Consider the following 22311-nt stretch of genomic DNA (forward strand, 5'->3'; position numbering starts at 1 on the left):
TTCTCTAGTAGTCATTTATTTCCACTCTTGGAATTAATTTTATTGAAAGTTTCTACTAGAGATAATTATATAATTTATTTTCAAGATGAACTAATCCAACAATAAAAGAATAATCTAGAAGAGCTCTTTTATATAATCAAGCTAAGCTTATTTCAGTTTCAGTTTTTAACTACAATTAAACTCTCTTAATCGAGATCTACTTGATCAATTAGCCAGACGATTAACAAAGACTCTCCACTTCTGTAAATATTCTGCCTGATGTCCACAGTGGTCTGTCTGCTGAGTCTGACAGACAGCTCTAGAATGAAGCCCACACTTGGCTCCCACCAGTTAAGTTTTAGCCTTAGCAAGCAGGTATGTTTATTCCCAAAACATTCATGCCAACTGCATCTGTTGTTATAATTATGAGATTTAATAAAAATTATATAAGGCAGTGACTTTATCAGTACAAAAAAAATGAGATTTTGTTTCTATGAAAGTAACTTGAATGTTTTTAAAAGAATTCAATAAAAGAGACTGCTAAAAATATCTGCTGTCGGGGCTTCCCTGGTTGCGCAGTGGTTAAGAGTCCGCCTGCCGATGCAGGGGACACGGGTTCGTGCCCCGGTCAGGGAAGATCCCACATGCCATGGAGCGGCTGGGCCCGTGAGCCATGGCCGCTGAGCCTGCGCGTCCGGAGCCTGTGCTCCGCAACGGGAGAGGCCAGAACAGTGAGAGGCCCGCGTACCGCAAAAAAAAAAAAAAAAAAATCTTCTGTCAAAGTAGGCCTGGGTCAGTTAAAGATGAGATAAAGATGTAAACATTTACAATTAAACATGTCGATTGATCTGCAAATGAGGTGGGGAAGAGGATTTTAGATATGAGAGATCAGGGACAGCCTCTGACAAAAAGTATTTTAGTAAATTCTTAGATGAAGTGTGGGAGCAGCTCATTCACATAGGCAGAAGAGGAGTTCTGGGAGGAAGACTGTGCCAATCAATACTCTGAGGTACGAGTGTGCATCAAACGTTTAAGGAAGACAAGAAAACCCTGCGTTTAGAGCAGGGTGAAGTAAGAGTATTAGGAGATGAGATTATAGAAGCAGTCACATAGGAGTCTAAGGGCCAGACTAGGGACTTGGCTTTGCGATGAGAAGCCACTACAGGATTCTGGGCAGAGTATGTGTTGCATGAAGAATTCTAGCTGCCGTGTAGGGAAAAGACCGTGGAGAGGAAGAAGTGGAAGCAGGAAATCCAATATGAGGCGAAATGTGATGAGGGCTTTGATTATTGTAGTTGTATGGAGGTGGTGACAAATGGTCAGTTTTGGATATTATTAGAAAGCAGAACTGAGAAGAATTACCAGTTAAAGAAAAAATTAAAAACAACAAAACCCAGTAAAGATCAGACTTACGTAAAATTTAAAGTATCAAAGAGCTAAAAAGGACTAGTCTGTAACATTAAGTAGCAGTTTAAATTATAATACAACTAAATGCAGTCACCTAAATATATATTACCTATTTTTTTAGTTTCATAAAAGGTGTCATAACTTCTGACAAACAGTGTACAGCCATGATTTACTTTATAAAAGAGCTGTTTCCAAATTTGAAAGTTTAATTAACAAAGACTATATATAGTCTCCTTAAGGGAATTTTTATATTAAAACTAAAAATACATGATTTATAAATAACCATAGTTCTATATAAAACCACTGGAAATTTTGTAAATTTCTTTATTAAATGCTAGGTAAAAAGCAAAACAGAAAATAATGATGTAATATAACAAAATTTAAAGTTCAATTTGGCTTTTCAAAATCCAGAGTTCTCCATTTTAATTTAGTTTGTCTTAACTAATTTTGATTTAGAAATTTATAAAAGCAGAGAAATTAAGCTAAAATATCTTAGTCAAAACCTACCACTTTATCTCTGTAGATGTGAGAGGATCATAACACTTTTCACTTTTTAAAAGCAATCTTTATGACTTATCTTTTTCTTTCGAGATACTGTATACCTTTCAACATGTAATCAAGTTTCTTTTCAGTATAAACCAATTCACTTGTTTCTAAAACGTAACTGAATATCACAAACTGTAATCTATTAAGAAAAAAAAAGGTTTGATAATTGACTTTCTTTCTAATATTTACTATAAAAAAATACATTCTCTTATGCCAGGAGTAGCTTCTAATCACAGGTGTTTGTCAAGACTTCCATTTTACCCAGATTTCAGACTTAAACACACTTTAATACTCTATTTTTGCCAAATAAGCAAACAGTAATGATGTAAATGAGGTAAAAAATTCAGTTGATAAGGCTCATTTTATACATACAGCCCATGAACAATATGAGAGAGAAAGAGAGAGAGAGAGAGAGAGAGAGAGACAAATCTAACCTATGTCATATTTTTACTCTGGAGACTTATCAAAGACACAATGAACTTTAAAAGTAATTATTTACCAAAAACAAAAAAAAGTAAGAAATTTTAATCATGAGAAAATCTTAACACATTCTATAATAAATACCTTTAAGATATTTATTGATATTATTATATTATGTAATATTAATAATATATATTAATATTCTAATTAATTAATATTAAATATTTTAAATAATTTAAATTACTCTCTTGCCTACCCAGAAAGAACCATGCCAAGTCCCCCCAACTTTTGATATAATTAAATATTGGATATTAAAAACAAACAATAAAGGAAAAACACACTCTTACTTACTAATAAATAACTTCTTGGTACAAAAGAAAATCAAAAGAAATCAATCCTGAGAGGACCCCTACAAACAAGGATTTTAAAGTAGTTATTATGAATATGTTCAAGGACGTTCAGGAAAATATGGTCACAATGCATGAACATGTGGAGATCTCAGTTGAGGAATAAAAACTATGAAACTATCAAAAACAACAACAAAAAACAAATGAGGGAGTATCTGAAATGAAAAATCATGAATTTAATAGCAGAACTTGGATATGGCAGAAATAAATCAGGTAAGTAGAAGTCAGATTAATAGAAATCATGGAGTCTAAAGAACAGTAAGGAAGAAAGACTGAAAAGACATGAGAGTTTCAGTGACCTGTGAGACAATTAAGAGTGGTCTAAATACAGCATACACAAAAATTAACTCGAAATGGATTAAATACTTGAATATAACATCTGAAATTTTAAACTTCCTAGAGGAAAACATAGGCTGTAACCTCACTGACATCAGCCTTAATGATGTTTTTGTGGATTTAACTCCAAAGGCAAGGGAAACAAAAGCAAAAATAAATAAATGGGACTACATCAAACTAAAAAGCTTTTTTGTTCAGCAAAGGAAACCATCATCAAAATGAAAAGGCAACCTAATGAATGGAAGAAGATATTTGCTAGTCATATATCTGATAATGGGCTAATATCCAAAATATATCAAGAACTCATAAAACTCAACAACAAACCCAATTCAAAACTGGACAGAGGATCTGAATAGACATTTTCCCAAAGAAGACATACAGATGGTCAACAGGCACATGAAAACATGTTCAACATCACTAATTATCAGGGAAATGCAAATCAAAGCCACAATGAGATATCACCTCACACCTGTTAGAATGGCTATTCTCAAAAAGACAAGAAATAACAAATGTTGGAGAGAATGTAGAGAAAAGGGAGCCCTTGTGCACTGTTGGTAGGACTGTAATTTGGTGTAGGCACTATGGAAAACAGTATGGAGATTTCTGAAAAAATTAAGAATAGAAAAGCCATATGATCTAGCTAATCCACTTATGGGTATTTACCCAAAAAATATGAAAACACTAATTTGAAGAGACATATACACCCCTACGTTCACTGCAGCATTATTTACAATAGCCAAGATATGGAAACAACTCAAGTGTCCATCAACAGATGAATGGATAAAGAAGATGTCTTATATAAACATAAACATAATACTACTTGGAAATAAAAATGAATGAAATCCTGCCATTTGCAACAACATGGATGGACCTCAAAGGTATTATGCTAAGTAAATAAGTCAGAGGGAGAAAGACAAATACTGTATAATTTCACTGACATGTGGAATCTAAACAAAACAAAACAAACAAATAAAACAAAAACAAACTCATAGATACAGAGATTAGGTTAACGGTTACCAGAGGGGAAGGGGTTGAGGGGTGACTGAAGTGGGTGAAGAGGGTCAATGGTTTGGTGGTGGATGGCAACTGGACTTGTCATGGTGATCACTTTGTAGTGAATACAGATGTCAAATTATAATGATGTACACCTGAAATTTATATAATAATAATTTTTAAAGTGGTCTAAAATATGTTATGAGTCTCAGAATGAAGGTAGAAAATATGGCCTGAAAACAATGTGAAAATATAACAGTAAATAATTTCCCAAATGTGGCAAAAACATGAACTTACAGATCTGCAAAGTTCAGGATATCCTAAGGAGGACAAATAAATATAAAGGAAAGACCACCTTAGCATATCACAGAAAAATTGCTGAAATCCAAAAATGAGGAGAAAACCTTTAAAACAGTCTAATAAAAACAATATATTATACACTAAGTTAACAACACACTGTTGACTTATCAAAAACAATGCAGGCCAAAAGAAAATGGAAAATCTTTACAAAAAAACCCTGTAACTCAAAATTCTACATCCAGTGAAAGTATACTTCCAAAACAAAGGCAAGAAAAGACAGATCAATGAAAATGGAGAGAATTCATCGCCAAAAGAACTGCACTACAAAAAATGCTAAAGTTGAAGGGAAATAACACCAGATGGAAACTACAGATTTTCAGGAAGTAATAAAATATATGGGTAAAAAAATGGCAAAACATGGGTTAAATATAATAGAATACATATGTGTGTCTGTGTTTTTCCTCTTAATTTTTTTAAAAGGCATTTTATTGTTTAAGACAATATGAAACCAAAGCACAATGGATGGAGGTTCTGGGACCAACTGGATCTCTCATACAACTTGCTGGCAGAAATGCAAAATGGTATATAAAGTCACTTTAGTAAAGTTTGACAGTTTCTTACAATGTTAAGAATATAATTACCCACTGACCTATAACCCTATTCTCAGGTATTTCCTCAAGAGAAATGAAAACATAGGTTCACACAAAGACCTATATCTTTGAATGTTCATAGCAGCTTTATTTGTATTAGCCCCAAACTCAAAACCCAAATTTCTGTCAACAGGTGGATGGATAAACTGCAGTGTATCTACACAATGGAAACTATTCAGCGACAAAATAGAACAAACTACACTGATCACACACAATATGTATGAATCCCTACAGCACTGCAAATACCAAAAAATACTTGTCCTTAGCAATGTACAGGTAACTCCAAAGAAACATAACTACAATTGTTAAAAATGCCAAAAATTTAAGTACAAATGTTTTCTCACTTTAAAATAAGTGAAAATGGACTATTTTGAAGGTATTTTCAAACTGTGCTCAAAACATTCAGTTTTTATCAATATATATATGCATACATTCATTTATTCATCAATTAAAAAAAAATTACCAAGCACCTATAACATGCCAGACACTAAACAAAGCTTTTGTAGTGGAAAAATTAAATACCTAGAAACAAACCGAACATAAAATGTAAGACCTTCATTAGTAAATCTACATCAATTTTCTAAAAGATAAACAAGAAAACCTGAATAACTAGAGAAATATATAAACATATCACGCTCATTACTACAAAATTTAATATTTTAAAGAGAGCAGAAATCCCTGACAATTAATTCCAAAAATTTGCCCAGAAGAATATATGCATTAGAAAAAAACCAAACAACTTGGAAAATGTAGAACAAAAGGAGGATTTGCCTTCTATATGTTTTATTAAGAGGCTGTTGTAATTAAAATAATGTGGCACTAGCACAGAAATAGATCACTGACACCAAAGGGAATCCAGAAGCAGACTATCTGTATAAATAAGAATGCAATATACAATAAAGGAGACATTTCAAAAAAGGGGGAAGAGAAAAGATTTTTCTGTTAAGAGGTGATGAAAAAATTATTTATATGGAAAAAATAAATTCCACATGGATTAAAGATCCAAGTGTAAAAAAATTAAAACATAAAAGAATAAAAAAAAATAAGGAAAAACAACTTTGTGACTATGGGGTAAGAAATCCTTACATAAGAATCAAAATGCTAAAGTCACATATAAAAATGATTGACAAAATGCAATACGTCAGAATTTAAAATGCCTGTAAGACAAAAGGCAACACAGCTTCTCTGAAGATAGGGAGAAAATATTTGCAACCTAAATAATAAAGAATATCCAAAATATCTAAGCAACTCCCAAATATCAAAAGAATATGTCAACTCAATAGAAAAATGGAGGGCACCATGCATAGGCAATTCACAGAAGGGAAGATACAACTAGCCAATAAATATATGAAAAAGATGCTCCATCCAAGCATTAAGCAGAAAAATGTAAAATTAAAACAAAATACCATTTTCATCTATTAGATTGGCAAAAAAAAAAACCTTTTAAAGGCTCAGTAATAGTATGTCATTGAAGCTTCAAAACCTGTAAATTAGGCATTATTTATTTCCTTTATGTAAATTAGGAAACTGGGACTCCATGAGGTTAAGTAATTGGCTCAAGATCTTAAAGGGAATAGAGTAACCTCAATATAGAGTTGACCCTTGAACAACATGGGTTTGAACTGTGCAGGTCCACTTATACATGGGTTCGTTTCAATGTGTGTACCACAGTACTAGTGATCCATGGATGGCTGAATCTGAGGATGCCTGCACTGCAGATACGGAGGGCCAACTGTAAAGTTACATGTGGATTTCTGACTGTGCCAGGTTGGTGCCCCCAACCACCGCGTTGTTCAAGGGTCACCTGCGCTACCTTTAAATATGGGGTGGCAGGGGTATGTGTGGGGAGAAGAACATCATCAAATTTGATTAGGTGATTACATCTCCTAACTGAACATATATCAAAATTGTTATCAATTATTCTAGTTCCAAGACTGGATTATCCAACCAGCAAAGAAGAATAGATTAACAGAATGGTTCTCAACTTGGAGGAACCCATCAGGGTCACCCAGGGATATTTATCAAACTATATATACAGTCACATCATTAACTTCCTATCCACATCCCCATATAGAGAACCACCTGTACTTCCATGAAAATGATCCAGAGGGGGAAAAAAAAATGAAAATGCTGTTTTCACTGGCATTATCTCCACCAGACCACAACAGGAAGTAAGGAAAGCATATAATCAGCTGAGGATTTTTGTTTTTATTTTTAGATAAAAAACAGTAACACAAATGTAGTGCCATATCTCCTTGCCCATATTATTTAAAAGAAAAAAAAAGATACTAGAAAATGTGCTCATGTTTGAAATTCTGTCCAAAGAGAGTAAAAACAAAGTAAAAAAGGAGTTTCCAATTCTAAGGGATGCCACCAAAGGAAGTGACATAAATGCACAAAGCTCTCGTTCCAATGCTGTAGATGCTGCTCTCACAGAGCTAAATGTGTGCAAGACCGGCCTCCAAACAAAGTCTGTGGGAAGTGAGAACATACGTTTTTAATGACATTTTATAAACATTCACAAGAAGTAACAGTTCTGTTCCATAATATTTACTGTATCATCACAAATAGAGGTTCCAGCTCAGAGAAATGTTTTAATAGCTACACTTACATGGGATCCCTAAAAGGTTCTCATGTTTCCCACGCTGTTCTGCATATCTATGCTTAATAGCACACAGACTAATGAATAGTATCCTTCATTTTAGTTGCCTTTTCTTTCTCTATTCTCCTTTTCCACAAATTCTACTCTTATCAACATCTATACTAAAAATATATGTTAACATCATGAAAAATGGAAATATACTTCAAAATAAGTTAAAACCAAACAAAGATAGAAGCCTATTTGTATTGTATCAGAAAAACTTCTTGGAAAAGACTTGGTAGATTTCTTTCCCAAAATATAAATATTTTTTACCATTTCACAAGAAATTTTACATGACCAGTAAAATGAAAACCATCCAGGTGCCTTGTAACACAGAAATCCAAATGGTTTTCTAATCTAATTTTAACTAGAACCACATAACCAAGTAGCTAAAAGCTAAGGCTTTGGGTCAGCCAGACTTTCACTGAAGTTTCAGCTCCACCACTTAACAGCTTCCCTAAAGTACCTAAAAATGTGCCAATGTCCCCAAGAAATCTATCTCATGATCTTTAACTTAAACTGCGTTTCATTCAGCACTAACTCTGAAGATAATTTAGGTCTTTCTATTTTAGAAGAAGACAGGCTTTAGCCTGTCTAAATAATGGATTGAAATATTCCTAAAACAACCAAAAGTTAGAGAAGAAAAGCTCTAGGGGTCACTTACTGATTAGAAGATCAATCCCACAACTTTAGAAATGAAGAAAGCTTCAAGAGGTTATGTGAGGGACTTCCCTGGTGGCGCAGTGGTTAAGAATCCGCCTGCCAGTGCAGGGGACACAGGTTCAACCCCTGGTCCGGGAAGATCCCACATGCCGCGGAGCAATTAAGCCCGTGAGCCACAACTACTAAGCCTGCACTCTACAGCCTGCGAGCCACAACTACTGAGCCCACGAGCCACAACTACTGAAGCCCGCACGCCCTAGAGCCTGTGCTCTGCAACAAGAGAAGCCACCCCAATGAGAAGCCCGTGCGCAGCAACTAGAGACAGCCCGCGTTGCAGTAACAAAGACCCAACTCAGCCGAAAATAAATAAATAAATAATAAAAAAATAAATACATTTGTAAAAAAAAAAAAGAAAAAGCTTATTCGTGTATTGGGAACATGTGCTGGAGGGAAAAAGGAAATTAAAAAAAAAAAAAAGGAGATTACATGACTTTCCCAAGGTCAGATAACTAATACATACAAGAGAGGATTTTAGAATTTAGGCCTCCCCTACTCTTCACATCGTAGGAATATGACTGAAGCCTGAAAAAACACTGGAAGAGGTCAAGGTTCAAAAAAGAGGCAAATGGGGCTTCCCTGGTGGCGCGGTGATTGAAAGCTTGCCTGCCAATGCAGGGGACACGGGTTCGAGCCCTGGTCCGGGAGGATCCCACATGATGCGGAGCAACTGGGCCCGTGAGCCACAATTACTGAGCCTGCGCGTCTGGAGCCTGTGCTCCGCAACAACAGAGGCTGCGATAGTGAGAGGCCCACGCACTGTGATGAAGAGTGGCCCGCGCTTGCCACAACTAGAGAAAGCCCACGCACAGAAACGAAGACCCAACACAGCCATAAATAAATAAATTAATTTTTTTAAATAAAGAGGCAAATGATTCCCAGTAATTTAATTCTATTCTTAATTATAGTACATTTTACTTGATTTGTCCCCGTTCCTCAACTGCCTCCTCCCACATCCCATCCCTACCCACCCATGCCTATTAAGCCATACCTATTAATGAAATCAAAGGAATGAAGATCAAAAGAGCCATCTTTTACTGGGACTTCTAATCATAATTATCCCACTGATACCTCAACTATTGAAGAGCAAGTGGTCAGCGCTCCCAGAAAGCAAGATAGTCCAAGGCCACAAATACTTTTCCGAGCATCAATGCGATGCAGTGGCTCCCACAGCCTTTAGGGAAGTCACTGACCAATGCCCACCCCCAACCACCAGTGCCCTCAGGTTCCCAATCTGAAACAAAAAAGGGAACACTAGCACATCTTGCTTGAACTTAGGTAAACATTCAACAGATATTCCAAAAGAAGCACTCAGCATAGTTCCTCGACATACAGTAATTGTTCCAGAAATTTTACAGCTTTTAGGACGACAATGGTGACATGCCGGCCCCTTTCTGTGCCAAAGAATACACGCAAAGGAAAGCAAAGAGAACACCATTCTTTCCGGTTACAAAGGTTAATGTGAATATTTTCTCTTAAGATTAATATGCTGTGCCCTATTTTTTCCCTAAATGATAAGGTTAACTTGTGTTTTAGGAAGTAAGGAAATTAAATACCTTATTAATTTGGCTTATTTTTAAAATAATAATTGCAGGGGCACTAGAATTGTTTATTTAGCACATGAAAATGTAAGTCAAATAGATTTGGTTTCCATGTGTTTGTTCCTGCCTTGAAAGAAAATAAAAGAAACTACATAGTTTTATTTGACTTTCAAATTTCTTTAAATGTAAGTTGAAATTCTACAAATATGAAATACATATAAATTCTGATAATTTCAGGACAAGTGCAATGCTGGCCTTTGAAAAAGTCCCAACTGCCTCATTTAAAATAATTCCCTTATTACTCATGTAATTTATTCATCCCAGAATGTATCTACATCAATATAATTGTTCTAATTTTCAATTTTTGAAAACTTTAACATCACTGCACAGGCAATATTTATTACAGGACATCAGACAATAGTTTTCATTTATTTAATACCAATCAAAAGAAATCTTTATTGCTCTGCAAGTTGACATAGCTTCTAGGCTTAAATTACCTCATGATATTACTTCTCCTGACATAAGGGCCTTAGGCATCATTGGTGGTCCTGAAGAGGCTCAAACATCTGTTTGGTGAGTATCTGAAGCTCGATATTATAGAAGGTGGTTAGTTTAACCAAGAGAGAAATTACATATGCCCTAGCATTTCCATCTTCTTAAAAAGCTCTGAACTTGGTTATTTCAGAACCAAGCACTATTATCCCTAACAGCCAAGGCATTCTCTAGGAACAATTTAGGTGCCCTGGGAGTCTTATTAACTCTTTCAGGTCATTAAGGTACCATTAAGAGCATTAGGGGCTGGAACCTAATTACAGTACATTAAATGGTCTTAGTGCTCACCAAGTGATAATGAGCCAGCCAAAGTGACCAATTTTCTATCAGGGTGTATGAGGAATTTGTTTTCAAATGCTGTTTAGAAATTTTTTAGATTTTCAAAGTTGCTACTCAACTTTCAGAAGGCAAAACTTGAATATTTAAATAACAATGTTAAAATTACAGAAATATAGCCAGCAACCACAGTTTCCTTCCAACTGAAATGTATTCTCTGATGCAATGGCTAGTTTTAGTTCAGTCAAGTCAAAGTTTAAAAAACTATAAACATTAAAATAGGATATTACAGTCTACCAAAGTCTGTACATGTTCATTAGGATCAAAGAAGTTATTTCCTAACAAATAAAACAACCACAGGGCTTCCCTGGTGGCACAGTGGTTAAGAGTCCAACCGCCAATGCAGGGGACACTGGTTCGAGCCCTGGTGCAGGAAGATCCCACATGCCGCGGAGCAACTAAGCCCGTGCACCACAACTAGTGAGCCTGCGCTCTAGAGCCCGCGAGCCACAACTACTGAGCCCGTGTACCCTACAGCCCGCGTACCACAACTGCTGAGCCCGCGTGCCTAGAGCCTGTGCTCTGCAACAAGAGAAGCCACCGCAATGAGAAGCTCGCTCACAGCAAGGAAGAGTAGCCCCCGCTCACCGCAACTAGAGAAAGCCTGCACACAGCAACAAAGACCCAACACAACCAAAAATAAATAAATAAATTTTAAAATATTGGTATCACACTTCAAGCATGATACATCTAGAACTACATGTATAAAAATTAAAGAGTAATAAAAATTGCTTAAAAAAACCCCACAACCCCAGAACTTCCTTACAGAAATACAAATGTGTCTGAATACACCAAAAAATATATAGATAGATAGATAAAACATACTGTCTATAAATTAAAACACACTTTTTTGTTTTCAGAAAAGAAGAAACAGGTACTGACCATGTCAAAGACAGCTCCTTTTTCTTAAGGTAGTAGAAATTAATAGGAGGGACTTATTTTTTAAATGTCTAAATAACAATTATATATAGGAAATAATAAAAAAATTTCTCTATAAATTTCTGTATTACACACATCCTCAGAAAACTACAGAATTTTAAAGAATGTCCAGATAGTTACCCTTCCCTACATGTTTTTAATTCTTCTTCCCATTGAATAAAAATGTCAAGTATAGATGACAAATGTTTAAACTGTTAAAAAATCACTCCGTTGTGATAGAAATTTCAACTGATATACAGTCATTTATATTTAAAGTTACTGCATCCGATATTTTAAAGTTATTTAAGGAGAAGTTGACCACCAAAACAAACCATTTCTGACATGTATGGACTCTGACACGTATGAAATCAATCTCCCATGCATTTTCTGTAAAAATTTTTGGAAAATGTACACCAGCCAACAATGAAAAAGGAAAGTAAAGTAGAGGGCATCAAAGAATCTAAGAAAGAATAGAACTAATAACCCAGAAAGGCAATGAACTAATAACCCAGAAAGGCAACGAAAAGAAACCCCATGATAATAGCTATGCAGCAGGCTCAAGGGTACAGCCCGTCTAAAACCAGTCATTCGATAAACAGTATGATAAATGAAGTGAATGACAGTCACATAAATACTGTAAATGTTATTTATTAGTTTTCAACTTTCAGATTCAAGAGACAAAACATGAAAAACAGTTATGGTTAAAGAACAGAACCTATGCATTACAAATGTTTACACTGTAGAACTCCTAGTGTAGCTGAGGGAAGCTGGGTTGTAAGGGGCAGAGAAGGAAAGAAGTACAGAAACCTGAATGCCCTGGTTTTACACTGGGCAGCCACGAGTTACCGTTCAAAATTAATGAAGCAATAAATACAGCTCAAAGTGTAATACCTAGAGTTATTAAGATAACAGAAGAAGAAATATGATAACAAAATTGAGAGATGTATAAGATGGTAAATTCCTAATCTTTGAAAGCAGCAACTTAAGTTAACAGGGAAAAGAAAGAGAGATGTGAGCACACTGATTACAGAACAGAAGCAACCACTTGAGAACTAAAAACATATGGGGAAGAAGATATGAGAAGTAAGTCTAGGGGGGTGGGGATGAAAAAGTAGGAAGGAGAACATTACTTTTCATTTTATATACGCTTTTTTTTTTTTTTTTCATTTTATATACGCTTTTTATACTTCTGAGTTTTTATTTCCAAATATATGACTATTTTTTATAATTAAAAAAAATGCCATCCAAAGTCTTCTGTTTGTGATTTCAGAAGGTACACGTGGGAGGGACACAATAAAATGTTTAAAAGTTGCTTGGTTTCAGATTAAATACTGTTGATTAATTTTTAAAGATTTATAGTAGATAGAGAATAGCACCAAACTTTTCATAGAAACTAATTTTGTAAAAATTCCTTCACAAATTTAGGAAGCTTTCAACCCCTGTGATTAGTGAGCATCTTTCAGTTCTCATCCCCTCCAATTCCCCCCTTTACAGGTGCTAATGAAAACACAAACAACACACCAGGCTAAGTAGTGAAGAAAAAAAGTAAGGTTAGGAATGATTTCTGTCCATTAATATTTGCTTGAGCAGCAGGACAACAGAAACTCTGTCTTTTGTCTGAAATCGTTGCAGAGGAGAGCTGGATGATGTTAGAGAGATATGGTAAATATAAACCAAATTTCAGTTTCAATGAAAAATAAAAGCTGCTACATAGGGTTACCTAGTATTCCATGATTTAGGATTAAAAAAAAAATTTATACTGCAGACTCTTCACCCTTTCAATTTGCGCCTACATCTATTCTTTTTCTTGGGTCTCTATCGAATAAAAGAGGAGAGAAGAAACGTGGAATATGTGGAGTATGTACAGTAACGTGGAGGTAAAAGAAATGAGAAGTCACAAAAGAAAACACTTATAACTCTTAAAACTACAGAACTTATCTTACAAAATCTAGATATATAAGAGTACTTAAGTATTGGAACTACTCAGTGTAAATAATATGCAAATATCCTTAAATAATCCATTTTCCCCTGTATACCTTATTCATTCTGGAAATAAACACAAAGCACAATGTCAGCTACCATTTCAGAGCAAAATATGTCAATAGTTACTCATCTAGTCTTTTAAGATTTAAAAAAGTTATTATAAAGAAGCACTGCTGTATTTCTTAAGATGAAGATAATGTATGTGTTCCCTTTTAGTGTAATGGAAAAAAAAGTACTTTTTGCCTTTCAAAACAATAATTTTAATTATTCTAGTCTGATAATTTCATCTCAACCAAAATAAGCTTCAATATTTCTGCATGTCACGGTTTCAGTATTTCTGCATGTCTCTCTGTATAAGCATACACAGCAAGAATTTAGAAGAGGATGCCCAAAGTGCAAGCCGTCTCCATTTGGGGTATAAACAGAAAAAAAGTGAAAATACAGTTATATTTTTTCATTCTAACCCTTGGGAAACTGTAGCAGTAAGGTACTTTATACTGTGTAATCTGGTTTCAATGCTGCTAGCTACAAATACTGTAAATTACACAAATATGAATTGTGCAGAATAGCATGGTAGATGGGACAATGGACTTTCTCATCAGACTGAAATGAGTTCAAATCATGGTTCCACTATTTACTAAATGTGCAAACTTAGACAAGTTATTTATTTATTTATTTTAAAATTTATTTATTTTTGGCTGCGTTGGGTCTTCGTTGCTGCACAGGCTTTCTCTGGTTGCAGTGAGCGGGGGCTACTCTTCTTCGCAGTGCGCGGGCTTCTCATGGTGGTGGCTTCTCTTCTTGCGGAGCACAGGCTCTGGGCGCGCGGGCTTCAGTAGTCGTGGCTCGTGGGCTCTAGAGCGCAGGCTCAGTTAGTTGTGGCGCACGGGCTTAGCTGCTCCGCGGCACAAGGGATCTTCCCGGACCAGGGATTGAACCCGTGTCCCCTGCACTGGCAGGTGGATTCTTAACCACTGTGCCACCAGGGAAGTCCCTAGGCAATTTATTTAAATCCTTTGAGATTCTTCTAAATTAAGACTAATAATATGTACTAGGACAGGCACCAGTGTTTGACATATGTTAGGGAATTTGAGGTGTTAAATCACATCTCCAACAGTACTGAGCTAAAGACTAGTTTCCTTAGACTCTCAGCCTCTCCAGTTTAAAGGGACATCCCTCAGTAGAGTTTCGTGACTTTAGTGTGCCACGTCACAAATGAATTAGTTGAACAGTTTGCTTTTGCTGGCTGTTGCATCATTATATTATCAGTTCTCATCTGAGGAGCAGCTTATGTATTAAAAATCTTTTAAATTGGGTATTGATTTACTCTTGTTACATATGTATACATATATACATGCATACATATATATGTGAGAAATACAATAATAAAGAAATCCAGTGCAAAATAATGAAATAGATAAGAAAAACATATGGTTTATGGGCTTGAGTCTCATATTTTAATTGTAGTTGTCATGTTTTAGTTTTGACCTTGAGGTTATATGTACTTCACCCGATCAGACCCCTCCCTTTCTCAATTACAAGCAAGAATGGCATAAAATCTCTCTTGTTGTTCCATGCGCAAGAAGTTTTTTGTTTTTTTTAAGAAAACACTTCCTTTATTAGATGCAGCTATGCTTACATGTTGGTGCATTTCAAAAAGCAATGTTGATCAGTGGCAATGCTTACGTTAAATTGAGCATGCACAATTATAATGGCAAAAAATCCCTAAGAACAGCTTTTACACATCCCTCTTGCTAGTGCAGCTCTGTGTAAAACCAGAAAGTCTGCAAAGTGTGCTTTCTGCATCAGGAGTTTCCCTCTCTGTACTTCTCCCTCCTGCTCCATGGTGAAGAAAAGGTTTTAAATGCACATAAATTAAGACAGTTTAAAATGTAAGTGTTAATGAGTTTCAGTCAACTGAGAAATGGTATATTTTCAAATTGAGATAAGAATTGAGGTCTAGAAAAGACCAGGATCCCAAATAAGGATGAAACTGAAAGGAAAAAGGTTAGAAAACTAGGGGAAAAAAATTGGTAAGAGAATAATAATAGTGGCCATACACCCAACACTTCATATGACAGCCAGATGCTTTAAGTAAATCATCTCTTATACTGCCAACAAGCTCACAAGTAGGAATAATTACCTACATTATTAGATGAGCAAACTGAAATTCAGAAAGGTTAAATGATCTATCCAAAGTCACTCAAGTAGAAAGTAGCACAGCCAGAACGCAAACTGAAGTCTGTCCGACACCAAAGAAAGTTAACTCTTTATCATACCAAACTTCTGGAACTTAAATTTCTGGGACATCAAAATTTTGTTAGAGGGCCGTTATCTTTCCCTTCACCTGTACAAGACAGAACAAAAACTAGGTATAAAACCAGCTTATGGGGCTTCCCTGGTGGTGCAGTGGTTGAGAGTCTGCCTGCCGATGCAGGGGACACGGGTTCGTGCCCCGGTCTGGGAGGATCCCACGTGCCGCGGAGCAGCTGGGCCCGTGAGCCATGGCCACTGAACCTGCACATCCAGAGCCTGTGCTCCGCAACGGGAGAGGCCACAACAGTGAGAGGCCCGCGTAACGCAAAGACAGCTTATGTCTTTGATGAACACTCCCCTTTTTGTTTTTTTATTTTTCCTGTTACTCAAATGAATGAAAGAGAGACTTAAGAAAGAAAAGAATGAAGGGCGGGAGGGAAGGAGGTGAGGGGGAAGGGAACCCATAGATTGTACTTTCTTAATCTGAAGTATCGTCTGTCTGTCTGCACTCCTTTTCGTTCTCTTGCTCCTCCCAGCAGTACGACATAACTCAGACACAATCATATTGAATTGCCCTTTATAGTCCATGGAGAGAGAATTAGAAAACAAAACGTGTAAGTTTAACTCCCAAAATATACACTGTGTTCTACATGAGCCTCTTTTAAATTCTAAGAATTCCAATGACACACTGATTTACTTCTGTTTCTGTAAAGTTACAGACTTACCATGAAACTTCGAGGCTTCAGGATCATTCACATTGATAGCAATTAATTTCCAATCTGTTTCACCCTGATCAATAAGAGCCAAAATTCCAAGGATCTTCACATGAACAACATCTCCACGAGAAAGAACCTTTAAAGAGAAAAGAAATTCAGCATTTGCCAGGCTTTGGAGAAATTTACTCATATATCATAAAAATCTATATGAAAGATTAAAAGCACTATAGACTGAAACTTAATAATTAAAATTATTGTAAACACAGTCCTAAAGCCTTTTATGATATCCTTCTTACAAAAGATGTCTTGATCCCTTTCTGGAAAATGAAATTATTTATAGATCTTAAAATTTAATGTACTAGGCCTAGAAAACTCATACTAATAAGCAGAAAATAAAGTCATGTATATCATGTGATAATATAAATCTGGCTTCTGCTGCTTGGGGGTAAAAAGACATGAGAATCCTTTGAAACTTGGGGGTAAAAAGACATGAGAATCCTTTGAAACTGCTTTATAGTACCTTTTTTGCAAATAATATTTATCAGTTACTAGTGAAAAGTAAATTTTTATCATATCTGAATACAGCCTTAAGATAATGAATGACAATGAAAGAATTATTAAAATGTTAAAGACAGAGACAAAGCAGGTTTCATAAAATGCTTTAAAAAGATTTTAAGTGAAACCAAGAAACAGCACGATGTTGAAGCAGATGTTCCTTGTACTAAAGAAAGTTATTTCAGTGGTTCCCTCAAGTTGCCAATGCCAAGCTTATATGCGTGCATTCTTTCTATAGCCTTTTATTTTTAAAGGTTTAGTCGGCTATAGAATTTCACTGTAAGCTGAAATCTGAACACATGCTTCAGAATAATTCCTTCATGATTCAAAATTCAGCTTTACATCTGGAAATCAAGGTATGCAAAGGAAAGTCACTGTTGTGTCTTGAAATTATTTGAGAGAAAAGAACAGATCTTAAACCATAAAGTCAAATAAATCCTTTCAGAACATTTGCAAAATGAATCTGAAATCTTAATATAAATCTGCATGAAAGTGCAATTAGTTTATCCAACAGATTAATGTGACTGTATAAACTAAACTGAAATACCACTTTTAGGAGAATATGCACAATTATATTAGCCAGACTCTCACATGTCTGGGCTCTATTTAGTGCCCAGCACCATATTAGACACTATGTATACAGAAAGAAAGCATCCCATTTCTTAAAGGTTTACAATCTTGTTGGGGAGACTTACACACCTCATGCCAGGAGGTCCTTTATAAAACAAAAATGTTCAAAGTTATCACATAATCATCAATGAAAGGTGGTTCCATTGGTTAACTCAGTGATGAACTGCATCCCTGCTTCTCAGCCAGAGGCAATTTTGCCCTCTAGAGGACATGTGGCAATGCTGGGGACATTTTGGGTTGTCACAACTGGGGGGGGGGTATTATTAGCATATTAGCGGGGAAGAGGCCAGGGATGCTGCACAGGACAGTCTCCTATTACAGTATCATCCACCCAAAATGTCAATAGTGCCAAAGCTGAGGAGCCTGCAGCAGACTTTGGTGACAGGGGTGTCTATCAGAATTACTGGGAATCATATATAGTTTTTAAAGGCACCTTCTAAATTGTTTTATTTTTATTCACAAGAATTAACTTACTTTGAAATTTCATACAACATAAGAGCAGATTTGAGACTTTTATGGTTAAAAGGGCAAGCAGGAAGCATGTCTGGGAATTACCAAGTTTCATCAGAATGATAAATGCCCTCTGATCTCATAAGCAACAGAAAGGGATTAGACAAACCACTGCCTTGCAATAACACTTTAAAAACTGGAAAGGAAATTCTCTCAATCAAACCAAAAACTCAGGATAAGATGCTTAAAAACAAATGGTAAAATTCTTCTGAATACCCCACAATTCAATTCAGTCTAAAGCAATTCAACAAATTTTGCAGAACACATAATGTTAGATACCAAATGAATAACACTTCTCAAAGAACTTAACTTAAAAATTTCTGTATCTGTGATTCTAAGTCTATTAACAACTTCCAGGACTCTGCTCCTTTTCCTTTGCTCATTTACATATGTGGTGTTAAAAGAGGCTTTCTTCTATGATGTTCCTTATAGATGATTTAAGGACTAGCCAGGCATAGCCCGAAGCAAGATAAAGGAGCTGTAGTCCCAACAAAGGCCTATTGTTTAGATGGCAATTAAGTACTTACTTCATGTTTACTAAATATTTTTTCGGGCCTCATTAACTAAAAGAATAAATTGCTTTGGATATAAGATAAATCCTATTGCCTCAGTTCCATTATAAAACCCTCAGTCTACCCTGCGAGGAAATTAATGTACACAGAAGATTCTGTTACTAATTCCTTGGGAATCATACAGTTGACCATGTTTCAAAAATGAGTCGACACTATGAAACAAGAATGTAGGTATGCCTCAAAGATTTCAGGCAGAATCAGACTAGGGTTATTACAGACTTTTCTAGCTATTATAAAAATACTTCAAAAGACAGGATTTTTAAGTCACAAATATATGGGGTCAAATTCTTCCTCCACCATTCCTAGAGGTGACTGAGGGCAACTACTTCACACAATATTTTAGGACTTGGTTTCTCCACAGTAAAATGGAGATCACATGACTTACTCCTTGATGTAAAGATAAAGAGCAAAGGAAACAACAGATGCATGAACTAGAACACAAGAGGTCTTCCACAGATATTAGTATTTTTTCTCTCTGGGCTCTACCTGTACTTATCTGCTCACACTTGTCAACTGCTAACTCCTGGGAACCTGGAATGGGCAGAATGTAATAGTGGTCTACAACAAAACTTCTGTGCTGATTTAGAATTTGAAGAATGAGGGGTAAAACTTCAACCGGACCCAATCAATATAAAACTATGGAAAGTAAAACTGCGTAAAGCCTGTTATCCTGTGTATTAGGTTTTTACTGTAGTGTAACAAGTTATTATAAATCAAAAGGCTTAAAATAGTGTATATTATCTCACAGTTTCCATGGGTCAGGAGTTTAGGCACAACACAGCTAGATCCTCTGCTCATGGCCTGACAAGGCCAAAATCAAGGTGTTGGCCAGGCTAGGCTCTGATCTGAAGGTTCTAAGAAAGAACCCATTTAAATGCAATTCTTTGCAATTGTAGGACTGAGGTTCCCCCTAAATTTGCTGGCTGTCAACCAGGGACTGCTCTCTGCATACAAAAGTATGCTTTCAAGATTAATGATGTATACCTTGTTACAAATCACTTACATTTAAAACCTTTAATTTTATTCCACATATTTAGTGACTTTGATACGTTTATTTAAAAGCCTGTATATCAAGTTTTCTTAGATTTCCTTGTTTTGTCAATAATGACTTAGTGTTACTAAGTCAAATCAGTTTATCAGGTTCCGAGATTTTCATGATTTCCAGTTACCAGTCTCATTAATTACGTGCTCACTGACAAATTTTTACATCAGTGAAAATAAGATACTTTCATTTAATCTTTTTGCTTACGTTTAATATCTGGCACAAGGATTTAAATTAACTTAATAATCTGCACTTAATATAAACTGAGTGGCCCCAAGGATTATACCTTCAGAGTAAGAGTTTTCTAAGGAACCTTCCTACATTGTTGGTGGGAATGTTCGTTGATGCAGCTACTACAGAAAACAGTACACAGGTTCCTCAAAAAGCTAAAAATAGAGTTGCCATATGATCCAGCAATCCCACTCCTGGGCATATACCCAGACGAAACTGTAATTTCCAAAAGATACATGCACCCTTATGTTCATGGCAGCACTATTTACAATAGCCAAGACATGGAAGCAACCAAAATGTCTACTGACAGATGAATGGATAAAGAAGATGTGGCACATATATACAATGCAATATTACTCAGCCATAAAAAAAGAACAAAATAATGCCATTTGCAACAACATGGATGGACTTAGAGATTAACATACTAAATGAAGTAAGTCAGAAAGAGAAAGACAAATACCATATGATCTGTTATATGTGGGATCTAAAATATGACACAAACGAACTTACCTACGAAACAGAAACAGACTCACAGACACAGAGAACATACTTGTGGTTGCCAAGGAGTAGGGGTGGTAGGGAGGGATGGATAGGGATTTGGGGATTAGCAGATGTAAGCTATTATATATAGAATGGATAAACAACAAGGTCCTACTGCATAGCATTGGGAACTATATTCAATATATGTGATAAACCATAATGGAAAAGAATATGAAAAAGAATGTATATATATGTATAGCTGAATCACTTTGCTGTACAGCAGAAATTAACACAAAATATTGTAAATCAACTATACTTCAATAAAATAAAAAGAATTAGGGTTTTCTACTATATAACCTTTCCATCGATGCAATGTTATTTAATTTAGTGACTCTTCTTATCATAAAATAAGACACAGGAAACTGACCCAATGTATATAGCATAGCATCTGGAACAAAGGAGGTACTCATTGAAATATTTATATTCTTCCTTCTAATCTATTCATTTTATACACACTTCACTACCCCCTCTGGAGAAAAAAGGCCAAAAACTAAATTTGTAAACGATAGCTTAAATTTGAAATAAAGCGAACAATCTGGCCATATTTCTGCTGGAGAGATAAAGGAATTATAGAGTAACACAAGCATGAACTCTAGCCCCTATTTGTCCTTATCTGGGTGTAAACTAGAAATCTAAGTTGGATGGGAAGCTCCCCTGCAGGAAAGGAGTAAGAGACAGAGGGAAGGAAAAGAATCCGGGGGAGGGGTGGGGGAAGGGCGGGGTGGTGGAAGAGAATAAAAGTACAAGGAAGAAAAAAAGAAGGAAGTAGAAGAATAGGAGGAGAAAAAGCAAAAAGAGAAGGAATAGAAAGTTAAAGAAGAGGATGAAGAGGAGGAAAGGAGGAGGAATAAGAAAGGAGAATGAGGAAGAAGACGAGAAAGAAAAGAGAAGAGTAACAGAAGAACACAGTAAATAAACAAAGTGACAAAGAATCAGAGGACACTATTCACTGAATAACATTCTGGAAGCCTAAAAGTGCTAATATGAGTTTCCAGAGAAAACCGATTTAACCTCAGCTAGAAGAATATGACTCAAGTAATTATTGCATTTGGAACGTCTTACATTAAGCATACGCCCTGTGCCAGGCACTGAGTTACACACTGTAACGGTGAGTCCCATCCTCACAGAGCTCACTGCCATCTCGGAGGAGACAATTAGACCAAAAACACAGCACTATTGGTACTGAGGAAGCACAGATCAGAGAGCAAGTATGTTAGTGTACAGAGGGCAAAGGGAGACTTCTGAGAGGAAGTGATATTACAGCTGAGATCCGAAGGATGAGCAGGGGGAGGTAAGGTGAAAAGAAGGGGAAAGTCAAATAAAGTGAAGGAAGAGAATATTCCATTCTACATAAAGGGAACAGCTTGTGTGAAGGCCTGTACATGAGTGACGGCAGATACATTATAGGAATTGGAAGTTCGGTACAGCTGCAGACGAACAGTGGCAGGAGAGGAAGTCAGAAAAGGAGGGGACAGGGACTCAAAAAGAGTAGAGCTGGAAAAGAATCTGGAATCGGGAGGGAAAATAAGA

The 22311-nt window shown here is 35.9% G+C and overlaps 1 protein-coding gene across 2 annotated transcripts in view; it reads right to left on the reverse strand.

The window, feature by feature from the left end:
* PPA2 (inorganic pyrophosphatase 2) overlaps window positions 1-22311 on the reverse strand; it is a 91826-nt gene that overhangs the window by 34378 nt on the left and 35137 nt on the right. For both annotated transcript variants that reach the window (XM_065877618.1, XM_065877617.1), the window contains one exon: window positions 16711-16837. In XM_065877618.1, the coding sequence (XP_065733690.1) occupies window positions 16711-16837 (127 nt within the window). The remainder of the gene's footprint in view (window positions 1-16710; window positions 16838-22311) is intronic.

This window comes from Phocoena phocoena, chromosome 5, assembly GCF_963924675.1.
Source record: "Phocoena phocoena chromosome 5, mPhoPho1.1, whole genome shotgun sequence".
Taxonomy (NCBI): domain Eukaryota; kingdom Metazoa; phylum Chordata; class Mammalia; order Artiodactyla; family Phocoenidae; genus Phocoena; species Phocoena phocoena.